Raw genomic sequence first — 21,321 nt, forward strand, 5'->3', positions numbered from 1 at the left:
ACTACTACTATCTTATAATATAAAAGTATTTCTCAAGAGAAACTGACCACTTTGAATATTAAACTTCAAAATGATTGACATCATCATCATCATAACACTAATCCTGTGTGGATATTCTATAATTATGAAAGTCTACTTAGAGTGGCAAAATCGCGAGTTTAAATCAGCGATTACTCAACAGAGACACTGAGTTAGGGATGACTCTAACAGATCTAACCATCCTGAAGCAGAGAAATACGTTTATGAACCCACCACCATATAGTATGGAATATGGTGGTGAGGATTTTGAACACTTGTCTGACATTTCGGACTAATAGGTAAGAAACCATCTTTAATTACTATTCAAGTTGTTTGTATTAACAGTATCAATGTAATCCTTTTCAATTTTACTTCTAAAATTGAATAACCAGTAATGATTTGCATAAAATTGTTAGGAATGTTCGGATTTAACTATCAAAAACAAATGAAAGTTAATATTTCCATCATTAGACTGGAAATGTAATGGTATATGTCTATAAAAACAATTTATAGAAAAAAAGCATTGTAATTTAGAAAACAACTTTGTGATACAATGAAATGAGACATTGACCTGAAAAGGTTATGGACAGATGATCACAAGAAGTTTTCATGTATGGAAATACTTTTATAATATCTTTAAAGTCATCGATAGAAGAAAACCGGTTTATACCAGTAATGATTTGCATAAGATTGTTAGGAATGTTAGGATTTAACTTATCAAAAACAAATGAAAGTTAATATTTCGATCATTAGACTGGAAATGTAATGGTATATGTCTATTAAAACAATTTATAGAAAAAAAAGCATTGTAATTTAGAAAACAACTTTGTGATACAATGAAATGAGACATTGACCTGAAAATGTTATGGATAGATGATCACGAGACGTTTTCATGTATAGAAATACTTTTATAATATCTTTAAAGTCATCGATAGAAGAAAACCGGTTTATACCAGTAATGATTTGCATAAGATTGTTAGGAATGTTAGGATTAAATTATCCAAAACAAATGAAAGTTAATATTTCCACCATTAGACTGGGAATGTAACGGTATATGTTTATAAAAACAATTTATAGAAAATAAGCATTATAATTTAGAAAAGAAAATAACTTTGTGATAGATTTATATGCAACTTTCTAAGATAATTTCTTTTTTTGTGTATGCCTCCTGTAGGGGCTGAAGTCGAAGAGGCTGTCTTCCGACCCTCTCAAGAATTCCCCTGTAGGGTCAGTCCTTAATAGTTCACCTACAGGCTCTACAGGACTAGCCGCTGATGGAGTAGGTTCAGCCATTGGTGGTACCTGAATGGTTGATATCTCCTGTAATGCTATGCCATGATCATGCTCTGAAATCATACAACATCCATCATATTATATCGTGAACAAAATTTAAATCAAATTATTTTATTAAATAAAATACTGTTCTTACAGATAAACTGTGCCATTGTATTGATGCTATATATTATGATACCTTAATTCCGAGGTCTTAAATTGTACGGTTGACGCCTCCTCGGCCTTAAATTATACTCAGGCCTGCGCTCTATCCTCGGGTTTTGTATCTCTTCTTGAAGGGGTGGAATATTAATTATATGTATGAGAAATGCTATTACTATATCTGAAAATGAAAAAAAAAATATATATGTAATTACCTCGTTGCCTCCTTCTCCATCTACAGATGTAGCAGGCTGATAGGCCAAGTATCACTATTACAACTAAAAGTAAAAATTAAAGTCAATGTTTCACTCATTGATAATATAAAGAAATTAAAGAAATTATAAATGATTTCTTTTTTCAGAATATAGATTTCAAGAAAAATTGTTACAATAATTTGTTTACAAATATAAACTAGAAATGTGTCTGAAAGATATAACAGTGCTCACAAATACTGTAAGGAGAAAAAAATATGATTAAGATAGTGCAGCTGCCAAGACTCGAACCTTTAACCATCTAAAGCACAGCGTTCTACCATTAAGCTAAAGGATAATTCCTTACAAATCACACTTGTAAAGCGGCCTAATAAATGTACATCTTCTACAATTCTATATATATGTATTGGAGTTTTTCACACTGAAAGTGGTTACATCAGGAAGTCGACACATACTACACAAATATAATAGTGACAGCTTTGCTAGAGCTTACACTAAAATACTATACAAACTATAAACTTACACAAAATCCAAGGTTAGATTGGAGGATGGTACAAGGTTAGTGGTGGGGCTAGTGGTAGGGTTAGAGTTAGACTGGAAGGTAGGGTTAATATAAGGGTTAGAGGTGGGCTGAGAGGTGGGGTTAGCAGGATTGGTAGGGTTAGAGATAGGCTGAGAGGTAGGGTTAGAGGAAGGGTTAGAGGTGGGGTTAGCAGGATTGGTAGGGTTAGAGATAGGCTGAGAGGTAGGGTTAGAGGAAGGGTTAGAGGTAGGCTGAGAGGTGGGGTTAGCAGGATTGGTAGGGTTAGAGATAGGCTGAGAGGTAGGGTTAGAGGAAGGGTTAGAGGTAGGCTGAGATGTGGGGTTAGTAGGATTGGTAGGGTTAGAGGAAGGGTTAGAGGTAGGCTGAGAGGTAGGGTTAGTAGGATTGGCAGGGTTAGAGGGTAGTTGGGAGGTAGGCTGGGAGATGGACGGATGTTGTGAGTCGGATGTTGTTGTTGAGATCTAATAAGAATAAAAGCAAAATGGAAATTCGTTCACAAATGATATGTCTTAATAAAGTTAATGATTATAATAAGGGTTTGCTTTTCATTCTGTCAGAGTTCTATCAACTGATCATATTTTCTTTAAAATAGACATTCCATTTGTTATTCCTATCACATACATATATCAATCACTAACAATAGTGTCTAAAGTTTGATTGTAATGCTTTAAGATCAATATATCAAAACATTCTTACACAAATCTGAACCTTGTTGAAAAATATCTTCACGACAGGGTCAATTATGAGGTTGCTACAATCAACACCAGCCCGAAAGAAGACAATCTTCCGCAGTCTTTTCTGCATCACATCTACCCTTAGTTTGTATGTCGACCTCCAACCAGAGATTCTCATCACAGGATGAGGCCATTGACGCTCTATAATAATAAGAACACTTTTATTGAAAGATGATGTCACATTCAGTTGATGCTACTTTTACATATAGATCTAACATGAATCAATAATTCGAACGAATATTCATTAGGTACCCTAATTGTTATCCATGCACATTGCTTGCCTTGTAATATGTTTAAAGCTACCAATAGACGGAGATTGTTTTAATATATTCCTCATGTTAATAGGCTTATATAAGCTAATATTCCAGCCGCCTGGGAAACATTTGTCTCCCCAATGTCTCTATTTGCGCCTGATCTCTATAATTTCTAAACAGAAAGAAAAAGTGAGTATTTAAACTCAACGTACGCATTACCGTTCCTTTTTGGTAGACATTTTGAACCAGAAATATAATCGATGTGATGCTCAATTCACAGTGGAGCATTTTTTAATAGAATGTTCCGATTTCAAGCACATTCGTGATAAATACTTTCGAGTCCCGGACATGAAAACCCTTTTCAGTTCCGTGGACTCGAAAACAATATTTAGCTACTTGAAAGAAATCGATCTATTTTATAGACTTTGATGTCTTTTACGTTACTGTCTTTGACGTTCTATTTATAACAAAGTTCACATAATCTATTCGTACATATTATTTCATATAATATATTCGTACATGTATATATTTTACCATTTTTAACCAACTTTTTTATCATTATGATCTAAATATACAATACGGATGCTTTTAAAAATGACAAATTTTATCTGATTTTAACTTTAAAAATAAAACTTGTTAGTATATTGTTTGGCCCTAAATGACCCTAGTTGTCGATGGGCCGTAAAACACAAACAAACAAATGCTTGTGATGTGAGCCTATACAAAAGATTTTCATGAGTTGTACAGAGTTAGATCCTTCTATCAAGCAATCGTCTAGTACTATTATCTTATGTTCATCAGTAGTAGAAGTCCACTCCTCAAACTGTGTTTCGTCAAGTATTCCCTTGTATTTCTTTGATATTACGTTTTAACTCATCAAACATGGGTTGCCATGTATCGTAACAAATCATAATCTTTGCTACTGGTTGGCTAAACAATTGATCGGCATGTTCTAACATTTGTTTCATCAAAAACGTCTTTCCACTTCCAGAGCTACCTGCTAGCTGTATCGCTGCAGGGCAGACAATTGGAATCGGACTGGTCTGTGACATGGTTCAAGAATGAATGAGTGAAGTATAGATACTTTATTGATATTCTGAACAACATGATTGGTATCTATCATCAGTTTGAAAGCAAAATGAAAAAGAATTATTGATGTAATCATATACAAAGTCATCGTTACGGATATAATTATCGCTAAATACAATTAAGTAAATAAAACAAACAGTATTGTCCACACACGTTAGATCTGGCACTCTATAATCGTGTTACGTTCAAAGATGTGCAGTTTTGAAGCATGAAGTATTGCGGTGAATGACCATAGCTGTCAAAAAATTCCCTTTTCGTTGCAGATTCCATATAATATGCCACCCAATGTTGTCCGGGTTGATGATTTTCATCAGTATTGACAATGAATCCTGTAGGAAATCGTTTTGCATGTATTGGTGTGTGATTACGTGCATAAACATCTATATTCAGATTTGTAGCCCACCATCATCAGATGGTGGGCTATTCAAATCGCCCTGCGTCCGTGGTCCGTCCGTCCGTCCGTCCGTAAACAATTCTTGTTATCGCTAATCCTCAGAAAGTACTGAAGGGATCTTTCTCAAATTTCATATGTAGGTTCCCCTTGATGCCTAGTTATGCATATTGCATTTTGGGACCGATCGGAAAACAACATGGCCGACAGGCAGCCATCTTGGATTTTGACCATTGAAGTTTGTTATCGCTATTTCTGAGAAAGAGCTGAAGGGATCTTTCTCAAATTTCATATGTAGGTTTCCCTTGGTGCCTAGTTATGCATATTGCATTTTGGGACCGATCGGAAAACAACATGGCCAACGGGCAGCCATCTTGGATTTTGACCATTGAAGTTTGTTTTTGCTATTTCTGAGAAAGTACTGAAGGGATCTTTCTCAAATTTCATATGTGGGTTTCCCTTGGTGCCTAGATATGCATATTGCATTTTGGGACCGATCGGAAAACAACATGGCCGACGGGCAGCCATCTTGGATTTTGACCATTGAAGTTTGTTATCGCTATTTCTGAGAAAGTGCTGAAGGGATCTTTCTCAAATTTCATATGTAGGTTTCCCATGGTGCCTTGTTATGCATATTGCATTTTGGGACAGATCGAAAAACAACATGGCCGACAGGCAGCCATCTTGGATTTTGACCATTAAAGTTTGTTATTGCTATTTCTGAGAAAGTACTGATTGGATCTTTCTCCAATTTCATATGTAGGTTCCCCTTGGTGCCTAGTTATGCATATTGCATTTTGAGACCAATCAGAAAACAACATGGCCGACAGGCAGCCATCTTGTATTTCGAAAATTGAAACTGGTTATCACTATTACTAAGAAACTAATGAAGGGATCTTCCTGAAATTTCATATGTAGGTTCCCCCAGGTGCCTAGTTATGCATATTGCATTTTGAGACCAATCGAAAAACAACATGGCCGACAAGCAGCCATCTTGGATTTTGACAATTGAAGTTTGTTATCACTATTTCTCAGAAAGCACTGAAGGAATCTTTCTCAAATTCCATATATAGGTTCCCCTTGGTGTCTTAATCTTAAATTTTATATATAGGTTTCCCTTGTTTGAAAAGTACTAGAGGTTTCTTCTGAGTTTACACAGATTAGTAAGACATAGAAGAAGAGAAAAGTAGAGAAAAGATCAATCTGACATGGAACCTATGAAGAACATTCAATGGTGGGCGCCAAGATCCCTCTGGGATCTCTTGTTCATGACGGGGTCACAATCGATGACGCAACGAAGTTGATTGGTGTTCATGGTTTTAAAATGTCTCTTGCAGCGTTTATTTCGAAATAGCCCGGATATGCAGCATAGACAATGCAGCTGATGGTTTTGGATAGTGCACTTCCAAATGTAACCTCCACTCTGACGTTTCCTTGTTTTAGCAAGGTAAGATATTGACTCCCCTGAGATATGGCTTCTAAGTTAAATGTGTATAAGGAGTAGCCGCTTGAAATGTTCTGTCAATCGATATCTAATCCATGGTTGGATAACCATTGTCCTGTTGTTTTAAAAATGTTCCTTAACACGGGAATGGTAGTCTGGCCTGTGGTGGCATTGTAGTCCAGTTTTAAGATGTTACCACCCACTGGTAATCCGTCTACATAGAGACCGATGGATGTTACATTGAATGGTTGGAAGAACCATGGGTTTTGATTGTATGCTCCTGTAATAGCGGTTGCGTCAACAAAGCCCACGGTGACAAAATTTGGTCTCATTCCTTGAAATATGTTGTCAAACGTAAAACTGGTCCCTCCGGCAGCGAGAGTGACATGTTTCAGTACACTTTCTGTATATGGATATTTTGCAGTAGTTGTAGCTAAGGCTTGACTCTGAGCATAGATGACAGCAGGGTTAACTTTTACTTTAGCAATGCGTAGCCTTATATCTTCAAACTCAATCTTATAGTTAGGATTTTGTGTACCAGACAGTAGGCAAAACTCTGGCTTTGATCTGTACATCTTTACATTAACATTTACTTGATTGAGTAGATATCTATCCATTCTAAATAGATCGTGAAATATAGGGCCTTCCAAATCGACAACTTTACCACCTTCAAATAACTCAGCTCTTTCCAGTAAAGCTAAATTATTTCCAGTCCTCACGTCTGTATCATCCAATGCTCCATTGGTATCTTTACACCATAACTGCGTTGCTAACTGTGATACTTTAGCATCCTTTCCATACTTCAGTAATGTTTGAATGTATGCCTTGTATGCATAATTAGTCATTGTAGACACTACAGTTCTTCCCTGTAATGTGACATCTACTTGTGACAACAGGGCAGGTAACAATAAATTGACGGGTCCTACTTCTTCTGTAGAGCTTATGGCCGATCCGTCACCCTTTTTAGGTCACCTGAGACGAAGTCTCAGTTGACCTATTGCAATCGCCTTTTGTCCGGCGTCGTGCGTCGTAAACAATTTACATTTTCAACTTCTTCTTAAAAACTGCTGAACTAAATTCAATGAAATTTTACAGGAAGCTTCCATGGCTGAGGGTGAACCAAAATTGTAAATTATATGGTCCCCACCCCCCAGGGGCCTGAGGGGCGGGGCCAAAAAGGGTCAAATTGACTAAAATTTCAAAAATCTTCTTCTCTACTCTCAGATATGGTAGAATCAAATACTTTTCATAGATGGAAGGGTCTTAAGGTGCTTTACCAAAATTGTGAATTTCATGACCCTGGGGTCTCACGTTTGCCCCTGGGGAGGGGGTAAACTTTACTATAGTTTATATAGGGAAATCACATTTTTGACTATTATTTGTTGGATATCAATTGGAATTCATTCATTTTGGTTCAAATTATCAGCATTGGATGACAGTTTGATGGTATGTACATGTTGGCCCTGGTTGACCCCCAGGGGCTGGTGGGCGGGGCCAAAAAGGGTCAAATTGACTGAAATTTCAAAAATCTTCTTCTCTACTCTCAGATATATTAGAATCAAATACTCTTCATAGATGGAAGGGTCTTAAGGTGCTTTACCAAAATTGTGAATTTCATGACCCTGGGGTCTCACGTTTGCCCCTGGGGAGGGGGTAAACTTTACTATAGTTTATATAGGGAAATCACATTTTTGACTATTATTTGTTGGATATCAATTGGAATTCATTCATTTTGGTTCAAATTATCAGCATTGGATGACAGTTTGATGGTATGTACATGTTGGCCCTGGTTGACCCCCAGGGGCTGGTGGGCGGGGCCAAAAAGGGTCAAATTGACTGAAATTTCAAAAATCTTCTTCTCTACTCTCAGATATATTAGAATCAAATACTCTTCATAGATGGAAGGCTCTTAAGGTGCTTTACCAAAATTGTGAATTTCATGACCCTGGGGTCTCACGTTTGCCCCTGGGTAGGGGCTAAACTTTACTATAGTTTATATAGGGAAATCACATTTTTGACTATTATTTGTTGGATTTCTATTGGAATTTATTATAACTTGGTTCAAATTATCAGCATGGGATTACAGTTTGATGTTATGTACATGTTGGCCCTGGTTGACCCCCAGGGACTGGTGGGCACGGCCAAAAAGGGTCAAATTGACTGAAATTTCAAAAATCTTCTTCTCTACTCTCAGATATGTTAGAATCAAATACTCTTCATAGATGAAGGGGTCTTATGGTGCTTTACCAAAATTGTGAATTTCATGACCCTGGGGTCTCACGTTTGACTCTGGGGTCTCACGTTTGCCCCTGGGTAGGGGGTAAACTTTACTATAGTTTATATAGGGAAATCACATTTTTGACTATTATTTGTTGGATTTTTATTGGAATTCATTCTAACTTCGTTAACGTTATCAGCTTGGGATGACAGTTTGATGTACATGTTGGCCCTGACTGACCCCTAGGGGCTGATGGGCAGGGCCAAAAAGGGTCAAATTAACTGAAATTTCAAAAATCTTCTTCTTACAACCCAAATAAGGTAGAATTAAATACTCTTCACAGATCGAAGGGTCTTAAGGTGCTTTACCATAATTGTGAATTTCCTAGCCCTGGGGTCTCGCGCTTGTTTTATTTGTTTTGAAATTCATTCCTTCATTCAAATTTACTGAAATATTTCAAAAATCAGGTGACCGTTAATTCCATACCATTTTGACCGGAGACGACAAATTCCATAGACATCGGTACATCTTGATAGTAAACGTTTTCGACAGCCTTCTGTGTCTGTGTAGGTGGTAATTCAAAAAGTTCCAGTTGAGCTTCTCTAAAGAAATCTTTGTTTATTGCAGCCATGATGATAATAAGTCGTTTTTCTTTTGTCTTCCCTTTTTGATATATTTCTTACATTTTTGTATGTGCTTACGTTTTGGCTTTTTCTTAGTCTGTTTCGTGGTTTTTAACTTCTTTTGCTTTCTTAAATTATGCTTGATTTTTCTTGACGGTTTTCTCTGAGCGGTCTGCACCCTTCGACGTTTCCTGTTAGAATGAGTTTTTGTCAATTTTCTTTTCCTCTTTAATTCTGCCGTAGCCTGATCTACAATTTGTGATGGCGATATCATGTTGACATCTAGGTTTCGTGTTGGTAAGGCTTTCTCTCCATCGCTGCTATACTTGTCATTGGGAATGATGAATTCGTTAGAGTCACCTGATATACTCCCTCCCCGCTGCGTTACCTCATGTGTCATGTTATCTGTATACGGATTGATCTTGCCATCAGTAACCTTTCGATAATACTGCAACCACTTATCCACATTGGGTACGTATAGGTTAGATACATTCATGAGTAAAAAGGGTAGGCTTTGAACTGAAGTGTTATCGTTGCTGGCTTTTTCAAGAATGAAGCTTAGTTCCCATCACTACCTTTTATGGATATTTCTATATCTCTAATATCCGATTTCTTTACAGGAACGTACTGAGGTGTATCAAATGTTTGACTCCAGTTTGCAATTTTCTGAGCTTTGACCATGCGAAGTACATTTTCCCTCTCACCGTCAATGATGGATTCCCCAGCAAGATCGCAGTGTATGTATATATTTTCTCTCGTTTTTGTATTACTCGCCATTAGAGAAATGTCTACTAATGCTACATTCCAGGTACCGTTCAGAGTAATGGGCGATTTCAGTTGACATCGAAAATGGTATGGTTTGTTTTCAGGGAAGAAGTCGAGATTCTTGTCACTATTAATTGTTATGTAGTGTGTCATGTTTATCTTCAGTGACGTCTTTGATATCTTTCTCGGGAATCCATTGGTTATATTTGGAGGGCCACCCTTCGAATTGGACAAACCTCTCATTCTGACCTCTTTTCTTGCGTTTGCGTATTTTCTTTTCGATAAACCATAATGTTTGTCCGTCTTTATCGACTCGTTGTAATTCTGACTGATAAAAGTTTCCTTTGATAGTATCCCCTAAAAAGTCTATTAATTGATATAGAGGCATTGGAAATCTTGTGTGTATTTTGAATATTTCTGAAGACGATTGTTGTTGATAGGCACGTTTAAACAGTTGTTTAGTGTGTGAAATACGAACCAAACTTCCTATTTTGAATGCGTATTTGTTACGTTTAGATAGTTTGTTTGTTTTAAGTCTCTTTGTCTTCTCTGTTTTTTCCTTAGGTACATATAACCAAACAGGTCTGCTTGGTTGTTGTCATTAACATCTTGTGGGGGTATCCTATTGAGGGAACTGTGTGGTGTGGCATTGTATGAATGTACAAATTTCTGTACTTGTAGGTTCTAAGTTTGGTAAAATAGCGGAATATCATGGTCTTAAATGTTCTGTTTACACGCTCCACCATTCCTGAATGTACTTCATTTTGTGTAGTGAAATAATGAATGTCATTTTCAAGGCACCATTTTTTAAACCAACGATTATCATATTCTTTACCTTGGTCAGAATGAACTTTTTTAGGCATTCTTCCTCTCTCGACTATTTTCTTGAAAGCTTCTAATACTTGTTTTCCTGTTTTATTTTTTAATAGGTTCTACCCATAGAAAGCGGCTGAAAACATCGATGACCATCAACAAGTACTTCACACCAGAGTTTTGCTTTGACAATGATGTCATGTCGAGTAAATCTGTGTCATATTGCTCAAATGGTTCTCCAACTTCAATGCGTGCACGTTTAAATGAACGTTTAACAGGTTTTTGAAGACTGTAATCGTCAAGACTTTGAATATATCGTCTAATTTTATATAAACCTGGAGAATTGTATCCTTGTGATTCTAGTACTTGATGTACTTTTGTTGGACTTGAGAATGTCTCACCATTATTAAAATTATAATAAATGTCATCCACTCTCTGTTTTTCTTCTGATGTTAACATTATCTGTAACAAATTAATGTGAACATCTATGTCGTTATGATGGTATATGAAATAGAATAGCGTTCTTAAATACTTGTTCCTTTACATACAATAATTTTTTTAACAACCATGCTGACAAACTGTTAACGTTTACATTGAGATAACAAACACAGACTGATGATTAATATATTTAATACATACTCAAGTTGTCGACTCTGAAGTCTCCACATAAATGAACACAAAAAGATAAATGTTATTATATAAAACGACTTTCTAACCGATGTATTGATTGAATCATTTCATCAATCTTTATTCTTCGTTGTAGTTCCATATTTCTCCAGTCTGTGGTTAACACATTTAAAATATAACTGTTTCTAGTATCATCCGAACTTTCCAGCGGCTTACTTCTTCTATAAAATGTTTTACCATGTTAGATGTTTCATGGTACAGGTGATAAGCATATACAAAATTAAATTAAGAGTCCATTTTCTCAAATTAAATAAAGAGTCCATTTTCTCAATAACTGACTGTGTATCATCCATATTAGTCTAAAACTTTCAGTCTGACGAGGTCTTTCTTCACAAATTTTCAAATTCCTCCACAATCAATTTTAAATTGATAATGTCTATTTTTTTCACCAGCTTCAAAATTCTTCCACTGAAATGTTGTTTCACATATTCTTCACAACGAAATCGTTCATATCCCATCAAATTTTGTAGCATGTGTGAAGGAACACTGGATTGAATGGTGAACTGACACCATAGATTATCCACTTCTATCCGGTTGACGGTTGACAAGGCTTCATCAAAATACAGATCCACTATGATATCACTATCAAGCATGACACAGTCATGTCATTCCTGGTTAGCTCGACCCTCCACACATCCTGTGCATACAAACAATCTTGATATGATTGTTTTAACATGTATTGCGTAAGCTAGACAAAAAGTTTTTCACAATCCTTTTATAGGCTTTTTCCTCGATTTGATTTCTCATATAGGAATAAAGTCTCTTCTTGGATGTATCCATTATGAACATATTTCTGCACCTATGTGTTCGTTGAATATAAATAACAGTCTTATATAATCACCGTCGATAGAGTTGTCTTCTTTCCATAGTCTATCCAATATGTTAAAGAGTTCGGCAATATGTTCAATTTTTATTTCTTCACCATTGATGTAAGACCAACCTTCATCTATTAGTGAGTCAATGTCGCATGAGTGAACCTTATAACGTTTACACTCTGAGCAACTACAATGATTATCACCAAAATAAAAATCAATACCTCCCATGTTATGATAATACCATTTGTAGGTATACACAATCATTCGACCATCGTCTATGTTCGGTTGTGATAGAATCGTTAAATGTCCAGGATCCTAATTGTACATCGCACATAAAACAGGTGACTTTATCACTTTGTCCTGAATAGAAAAATCCGTTTTTAGCGAGCTGATTCGGAGTTTGGATTATTTGTTGTGGCCAGTTTACAAACGTTTGTAGTCGATCCTCACATTTAATCATAGACTGATGTATTGGTCGTATGTGATAATGACGGATACAATCTGTTACAATATCTGACATCTCATTGAAGTAGAGCACAGACACACTGTAAACTTTCCGACAGAAACAGTATCTTCCTAAAATAGTCTCCAGTTATTTGTATTCTCTTTCCATCTTCTCTTAAACAGATCTTCAGCTCACCTTTAACTCTTTTAAAGATGACTTCTTGTGTAATCCCTAGACGGCAGTCTACCTTACTGTGTGATATACTTGTTAGCGTGAGGTCCTCCGTGACTATCCGATCGATGATCGCTTGAGCCATTGGTGACGACTTCAAATGCTGGCTCTATTTATACACTTGATTCTTTAACGCGCTACAACATTCCCTCCTCACTAGGGGGAATCCGTTTCACTTGTCTGCATTTAGTACCTGTTACAACTTGTTTTTTTACGTCAAGTTTATTTAAAGATACACATTCCTGAAACATTCCCTCCCCACTAGGGAGGAATGCCTTACATTCCTAACACATTCCCTCCCCACTTGTGAGGGATCATTGTGTCATGCATTGTTCTCCCATCTAGGGGGGGGGAGGGCTGGGGAGGTGATAGCTGCTAAATCACCCTACTGCTTACACGTTAACCCTAAGCCTCCGCCATACTTTCTCGCTTGCCCCCTCAAATGCAAGTAACGGACAGTCACGCGAGATTTCGCTTAGCGTCCCTGTCGTAGTATAGGTTACGGCGCATGCGTACTTGAATGTGAAAGTGGTCTATTGTATCGTATTGTGGTTCGCCTATATGTGCTAGTGCGCATACTTGTGTATAGTGTTACCGATTAAATATGGAAGATCTCTACAGTCGTGGAGTCAGGAGTGGGTTGATATGTGGTGAATGTCTCTACTATTCTTTGAACATAAACATTGAGTCTTATTTACTCTGAAAAAAGCTATTTGTGTGACCGTGAGGTGAGGCAATGTGGTTCCCGCGTTTTACAGACCCGTGTACGTTCGCAGTTCCGATTTAAGCGTAGCGTTTCCGTAGCACTTCCGTAGTGTTACCGTAGCATTACCGTACCATTTGCGTCCACTCACCGTCGCATTACCGTACCATTTCCGTATCACTTCCGTAGCGTTTGCGTAGCATTACCGTACCATTTCCGTACCATTTCCGTAGCATTTGCGTTTGTCTATTTTCACTCGCAAACCGTCTCATAACCGTTCGGTAAAACTTTTTGCGGAATGTATTTTCTCGAAACGAAATTCGATTAAAAATACTAACAGAACGTCAAAAAAGAAATATAGCGATAGAAAAAAAATTTTAAAATGAGGCGAGAATTAAATACATGCGGCTAACAATCTGTCTGTGTATTTGTGTTAAAAATAATAACACACTCATACAACGTGTTGGGTCAGTCCAGCGATCAACAAGTGTGATACAAAATGGCGGATCCTAGAAGTCGACGCATTACGATGGAGGCAAAGTTGAAGATCGTGTCAATGAAGACGAAATCAGGGAGTGAGATAGCCAGAATATTAAAAGAGAATTTCAACATCCTGACAACAAAGAAGACCGTCAATGTATACCGCAGACGAATAAAAAGGACTGGAATGTTGGAAATTGTGAGGTAAGTCGGCCCACGCCACAATGATTTGTCTTAGAAATGACTTGCATGTACATCATTGCCGATTGAGAGGGTCAGAATACATTTGTTAATTAAGTCCTCTGTATTCTTGACTCGTCGAAAAATGGGACATAGAGCCTATTTGAGCATGATACAACATCCAGGACCAGAGGTCACTCACAGAAACTAAAGAAAAAACAATGCAAAATAGACATACGTCAATAGGCCTAGCTACTCCTTTGGATTTAGAATTATCGATGTATGAACAGTCTATCTGAAGATATTATAAATTCTGTAACGATACGGGACTTCGAGATAGGCTTGGATTAACATTGGGCAAATCTGGAACTTGAATATAATCATTTAGCTAGCTAGTTACAGACCAGGAAGTACTAACTAATGTTTGATTATATATTATTATAAGATTCAAGATATGGACATACCAATGCCTGCGTCCATTAATTATCCTATAAAATCGTATAAAATACTTCGCATGATAAAAAACTGATATGCCTAGGCAGTTATATTCAGCTATTATAGCTATATAGGCCCCCTAGCTAGAGAGGATACTTGTGTCGAGTTTGATTTGTGAAATAGCCATTAGGCTTTAAACTAGGGAATTTAACCTATTTAATTAAAAAAAAAATATTATAGTATTTTTTTTTTATTTTGATGTGTCTCCAGCCATCATTTAACCAATATACAACATCAAACTTTTTGGATGGGTTCTTCATTGAGAGCAAGCGAAGAAAATAACCAGAAGGAATACTGATGATGAAAATTATATACGTTTACTTGTTTTTTGTCTATGTGTACATATAATCCCAACGTGTATCTTGTTAGCACATATGGCACATGTGAATTGAATTGCGTCTCATAACTATACATAACATATATCTTTTTACTTTGACATTTCTTTGAGTGGCGTTTTATATTATTTTCTTATTGTTTTGGCCGATGTTTAGAATCTAGTTAAATACTTATTTAATGTATGTCACCCGTCAATCTTATTTAGATTTAATTTCCCAAAATCTGTAACGACACAGTGAGATATATATGCACACATTACAGTACGTGTACACTTGGCATGGTTTTCAAATCCTTGTCTGTCTGATCGGAATCCCTTACTATATCTTTTTGACATAGATTTTCCTCATTAAGTAATTCTGATATGTAATTCTAGATGCTATTATTATAATCTATACTTCTGTCCTATCAGCTAGGACCCTACAATGTAAAACAATTTTGAAAAATACAAAATATCAGGACATAAAATGCTGAGGGGGAAATTTACCAATAACAGTATTGGAAATGGACTAGTATCTTGATTTTTTTTTTTGATAATAGGTCATCTCCGGCATTGAAAAACCGACAGCTTGTGAAACCATTGCACAAGAAAATCATCAACATGTGGCTAAGCCGAAACAGTGAAATGACCAGCCCAGAATTGCAGAGGAAGTTTCATTCCACTTTTGGATTTAGTGTCTCAACAGCACACTTGAGACGAATCAGAAAAGAGTTGGGCTGGAAATCCAGACATGTGAAATATTGCCAGCTCATCAGCAACAAAAACAAGGTATATATATTTCTTTACTATCAAATTCTTGTCACTGCATATATAGATTAGGTCATAATCCAACGAGTCATAAAACCGAAAGTTTGGTTTGGTTTGTTTTTGTTAAACGTCCTATTAACAGCCAGGGTCATTTAAGGACGTGCCAGGTTTTGGAGGTGGAGGAAAGCCGGAGTACCCGGAGAAAAACCACCGGCCTACGGTCAGTACCTGGCAACTGCCCCACTTAGGTTTCGAACTCGCAACCCAGAGGTGGAGGGCTAGTGTTAAAGTGTCGGGACACCTTAACCACTCGGCCACCGCGGCCCCCTAAAACCGAAAGTCTACACATACATGGTTTACTAAAAATTAATGTTTTATTTTGTAATGTAGAAGTTTATTAACAATTATATTTATTGTAATTCATATTATAACAATAGACTACTTGGACATCTCAACATGATCCGTAGTTACATTTACATCCATTGCGATTACAGATGTAAGAGTAATTATCAACGAAAGAGCTGAAGATCACAGTAACAATGTGTACATTTTTCACTTAACATCAATTATAGAGCTTTTATGTATTTGAAGTTGTAGCATTATTTTTGTGACTTGAAGTGAGAGGCCTTCTGTGTAAGGACCTAATTTTTATGAAAGCTGACCCCAAGGATCCTACCTTGGGCTTGGCAGTCTTCCAATGTGTTCTTTTTCTAGGGAATAATGTTTTTGCACCCAACAAAATATGTAATCTTAAGTGTGCTCTCTGCAGGATGGAAATTATATATTTCAGGTGTAAAAGGATAATCTTACTTTGATTAAATTGATACAGAAACTAGCTGGACTTTCTTTAGATTTCTTCAAACTGTTTTAGGTGGTAGCAGTTCATACATACTGTACATGAATTGAAAATTAGATAACATCAGTACATGAAATTGTATATATATATATATGTATCTGTATTCTTATTTTGAATCCAACCCATCTATTTACAGATTAATAGATATAACTTCTGCATTGAGGCTCTCATCAACTTGGAAACTTTTAGCAATGTCATCTTTGTGGATGAGACCACCGTTGAGATGTCTTCTAATGGTAGAATGTTTTTCACCCAGCATGGGCCTTCAATGAACAGACTTCCTTCAAAGGCTTCAAAACCAAAACACGCTTACAAGGTACGGAAAGACAATTGATATGTTACAAACATATGGTTTGTTTATTATTTTTTCATTCTATAGGAGATAGATAGGATGGGGTTTTGTTATTATGGTCAGTTCAATTAAATAATCCAGCCCTCTTGCTTGTTACTTATAGCCTTTATGAAAGTCATATATATTGAACTTATCTAAAATATGGATAGTAATGCATGTGCATCAATGATATATGCACCTATGATCTTCATAATTATGAGTAATACTTGAACCTGAGAAAAATCATTTAATGGTTTTATTTTTATCCCTCACTTTCGGGGAAGTGGGAGATATAAATTAAGGTTTGTCCGTCTGTCTTCTCACACTTTGTTTCCATGCAATAAATTCAACAAATATGAACAGATTTTCTTCAAATTTGGTGACAAAATTAAACACCTTGAGGGCTTGCAAATTGGCTAATTTGTCAGATATTTATTTTGCAGAGTTAAGGCTCCCTGAACGCCTTGGATATCAATTCCAAAAATTAGGATATTATCGTATTATTGAAAAGATACCAGAATTCTGAATATTGTTTCATATTGGATTAATCCCAGAATGATATTGTTCCTTCAATACACAGTTCGTTCTTAAGATATAAATTTTACCTTTGGATTCATTTTATTTTTGTATGCACATATTTCTTTAAATTTACAGGTCCATGTATGGGGAGGAATATCCTACAGTGGAAGGACTGATATATGTATTTTCTCTGGAACAATGGATTCTGTTATTTATCAGAGTATTTTACAAGATAACCTACTGAAATTCACCGCTACCAATTTCGGAGATGATTTCAGATTATACCAAGTAAGTTAGTGATTTGTATATTATGAAGCCTCATTAAAATAAATTAAGGTATTCTATATTTGATGACGGGTTTACAGCTTTATTGCATAAATCTGATGTACAGCGCACTTCCCTTCGGTTTCTGTGACTTTAACCTAAAATATTATTCTGATTATTAAGGAATTAATTATTTCAAGAGTTATTAGTCCCATACAGGTAAAACTGTGTGGGACTCTAGTTTTCTATGTCGTCTGTCTGTTCCGCTGTAGTTTGTCAGCACTTTAATTTATTCCATCATTAATTTTGATCAAATTGCATACTTTTAAAAGATGGGTTGTCAGATCAACTTGACTCCAGATTAAGGACACTGTTGCTATTTAAAAGAAAATCATAGTTATATGGGTCCTGTAGGGGACATGTCAATATGGTTAGTTCCCTTTGTGAATATAATATATAATATTTGTTGTATTAATTATTATCTAATAACTGCAGAGTTTGGTTTTTAATGAGCCAATATTATCTGAATGTTACGATTATTATTTTTATTGATTATTGATTTTCATAAAAATGTTTATAATTATAAGCTTGCTGAAGGAATTTAACCAAATATAACATGAGTTGGCAAGGATAGTGTAAAAATACTTTTCCCTTTTTTTGAAAAAAATAAAATGGCTGCCAATGGGAGGTTACTCAAAAGTCTAAATTCAAACATAATCGTGATTCAATGAAAATTTGACTTTAGATTTGTGACATTAATACATAAATAAGTTTTATTTTATTTATATATATTTTTTTTTTCAAACAAAAAGCTGCCAACAATGGCTTCTGATTTGATGAAATACATTCATATCATCTCACTTTGAAATTGGTACAAGTTTTTTTTTCTTTAATTAAAAAAAATACAGTGGTTTGGTCTTTATTTAAAATAATTGAAGACTTTAATAGTTACAATACGTAATATTGTTCGAATTGAGTTTTCACTTCAAGCAAAGCATTGATTACAAGTGAGACATTGTTTTTGGCATTTAAATGAGGGACTTAGTTATTCAGTTAGAACCCCTTGCTTGTTTCAGTTGTTTTTTTTTTGTTCATCTTGACAGGACAATGACAGGAAGCACACAAGTAAATCAACACAGGAATGGATGCGTCAGAATGGAATTTTAGACAAAGTTATGGTGGTACCAGCATCTTCCCCAGATTTAAATCCAATTGAAAATGTGTGGTCTGCAATGAAGGATCAAATTCAGCGTCATGTGAAACCGAAGAAGAAAAATGAACTGATCAGTGGCATCATAGATTTCTGGAAAGGACTGACACCCGAGAAATGCCAACGATTCATTGACCACGTTCACAGGGTCATACCTCATGTTGTGCTGAACAGAGGGGGACCAACACAGTTTTAAAAAGTGACAAGTGTGATATATTTATGCCAGTGTCCGTCATCCTTTTGTATGCTGTCAGTCAACATTAGCTTTAAATAGCTACTTGTCATTAAATACTGAATGGATTTTTATTCAAATTTGGTCAGAAAGATCCTTAGGGGAAGAGGAACAGTTTTTGCATTAATGACGATCTGACCCCAAAGGGCAATATCTAGAGGGGTGGGGTCCAATATAGAGGAATGTTATTTCTTTTAATTGCTTCTAGGCATAAAGTTATTAAATGTATTTGGGGGAAGGGGGAACAGATTTTGCAAAAATGGTGACACTAACCCTCTTGTGGCCAGATGGGGCGAAAAGGGAAAATAAATATCATTTAAATCGCTACTTGCCATAAAGTACTTAATTGATTTTAACCAAATATAATCAGAGATATCTTTGATTAAAGGGGAACAAATTTTGCTAAAAATGGTGATTCTGACCCCATTGGGCCAGTGGGGCAGGGAAAATTGTGGTAAATCCTTTAAGTCCCCACTAGTCCGAAATGATTAAATGGATTTTGATGAAATTTAGTCTGAAGCATTATGTGCAAAGGAGATCTAATGTTTTATAAATGGAAGGTATATAGGAGTCCCTTGTGGGTGGAGAGCGGTGGTACTAATTGGGGAAATGTTGTAAAATAGAAAAGAAAAAGATGCCGCAAAAAGGGTAGAAAAGTAATTGTAATGTAACTTAAAGTATTTTGCCATGAATACTGAAATATCCAGGTGAGAGATGCAGACCCTCTGGGTCTCTTGTTATATCTCAAGAAAGTCATTCTGCAGTGTTCCTTCTGTGTTAAAGGGAAATTAAAGACATTCTTCAGTGATGGCTGAACTAGTTAATTGTTTCAGGGTAAATGTCAATAAAATTGAGTTATGACATATCAGTGTTGAAAGTTAAACACTGTAGAAAAATTGCTAATGATACTACCAGAGCAATAGATATTGGTGATCTTAGATCTAGAGATGTTATAATTGGTCTCTTTCTTAAAGGTAGAAATAAACATGAGATAAATTTACATGTACCAATTTCAATTTTGATATATACTGAAACGAAAAAGAAACGCAACATGGAAAATTGTGATTAATTTTGTATTAAATATACATATCTGTATAAAAATCGCGGAAATAAACATGCACCCTGCCTAACACCCATACCAATCTTCAAAATCACCCAAGTGTGACTAGAGACCTATGCACTTCCGGCGCGGTAAAAACATCAAAAACCGTGCCTGTACAAACATATGCGTTCTTTTTTCATTCAAACCAGTATCAATTCATCACTAACATTGAGCCACATCATCGCCAATACTTTTGCAAACAATAATTCCTTTTACAATTATGCCACGGTTATCAAAGGTTGATAGAGGACGTGCTATAGCGATGCTTCTGGCAGGGAACACGCAACTTCACGTCGCTCGACAATTCAGAGTTCACAAATCGACTATTAGTCGATTAGTTTCACGTCTTAACGCAACAGGAAGAGTCGATGACCAGCCGAGATCAGGACGTCCACGCGTAACGTCGCGACGTCAAGACCGGGTTCTTAGGTTGGCACACCTGCGTAACAGGAGATTAACGGCCGCTGAAACGGCAAGGAATACGATTGGTAATCATAACCGTCGAATTCATCCCCAAACAGTGATCAACAGACTGCGTGAGGCTAATTTGCGTGCAAGGCGACAGTACGTTGGTTTACCACTAACACCGCAACGTCGAGCACGTCGTATGCAATGGGCAACGGCACATATGCCCAGACGTTTTCCTATGAGACGTTGGAGGTCTATGCTCTTCACCGATGAATCTCGATTCACGTTATTTCGAGCAGATGGCCGTCAACGTGTGTACCGGCGTCGAGGCGAACGTTTTGCTGACGCCTGTGTTTTGGAACACGACCGATTTGGGGGTGGATCAGTTATGGTTTGGGCGGGAATCTCCCATGGTTTGAAGACGCCTTTGGTGATAGTCAATGGGAATTTAACGGCCGTACGCTATCGGGATGAGATCCTTAGGCCCCATGTTGTGCCGTTTGTTAGGCAGCATCATCTAACCTTTCAGCAAGATAACGCGAGACCACACGTTGCAAGAGTCTGTAGAGACTTTCTTGCGACACAGAATATTGTTCCTATAGATTGGCCTCCATATAGCCCCGACCTGTCCCCAATCGAGCATTTGTGGGATGAATTAGACAGAAGAATTCGAAATCGCCGTAACCCCCCAAATACCCTCCCTCAGTTAGCAAATGCACTCGTCCAAGAATGGAATAACATTC

The 21,321-nt window shown here is 36.5% G+C and overlaps 1 protein-coding gene and 1 long non-coding RNA gene across 2 annotated transcripts; one reads left to right on the forward strand and one right to left on the reverse strand.

Moving 5' to 3' along the window:
- Positions 1-1,357: 1,357 nt before the first annotated feature.
- On the reverse strand, positions 1,358-4,248 carry LOC117340359 (circumsporozoite protein-like). The gene is made up of 4 exons (XM_033902120.1): positions 4,194-4,248; positions 2,905-3,083; positions 2,188-2,669; positions 1,358-1,364 (listed from the first exon to the last, which is right to left on the reverse strand). The coding sequence occupies exons 1-4, from the start codon at positions 4,246-4,248 to the stop codon at positions 1,358-1,360; spliced, it is 723 nt and encodes a 240-aa protein (XP_033758011.1).
- Positions 4,249-5,912: 1,664 nt separating this feature from the next.
- On the forward strand, positions 5,913-10,927 carry LOC117340847. Its single transcript, XR_004535485.1, has 3 exons — positions 5,913-6,123; positions 9,582-9,698; positions 10,656-10,927. It is a non-coding gene; the product is annotated as an uncharacterized LOC117340847 (long non-coding RNA).
- Positions 10,928-21,321: the final 10,394 nt, after the last annotated feature.

The sequence above is a fragment of the Pecten maximus genome, chromosome 13 (assembly GCF_902652985.1).
Source record: "Pecten maximus chromosome 13, xPecMax1.1, whole genome shotgun sequence".
NCBI classification, from domain to species: domain Eukaryota; kingdom Metazoa; phylum Mollusca; class Bivalvia; order Pectinida; family Pectinidae; genus Pecten; species Pecten maximus.

Bases quoted from the DNA above. Each gene is read 5' to 3' on its own strand.
- LOC117340359 (XM_033902120.1), bottom strand. From the start codon at position 4,248: ATGTCACAGACCAGTCCGATTCCAATTGTCTGCCCTGCAGCGATACAG. The intron at 3,084-4,193 runs GTAGCTCTGGAA...TTATTATTATAG, and splicing joins TGCAGCGATACAGCTAGCAG to AGCGTCAATGGCCTCATCCT. The intron at 2,670-2,904 runs GTAAGAATGTTT...TATTCTTATTAG, and splicing joins TCAACAAGGTTCAGATTTGT to ATCTCAACAACAACATCCGA.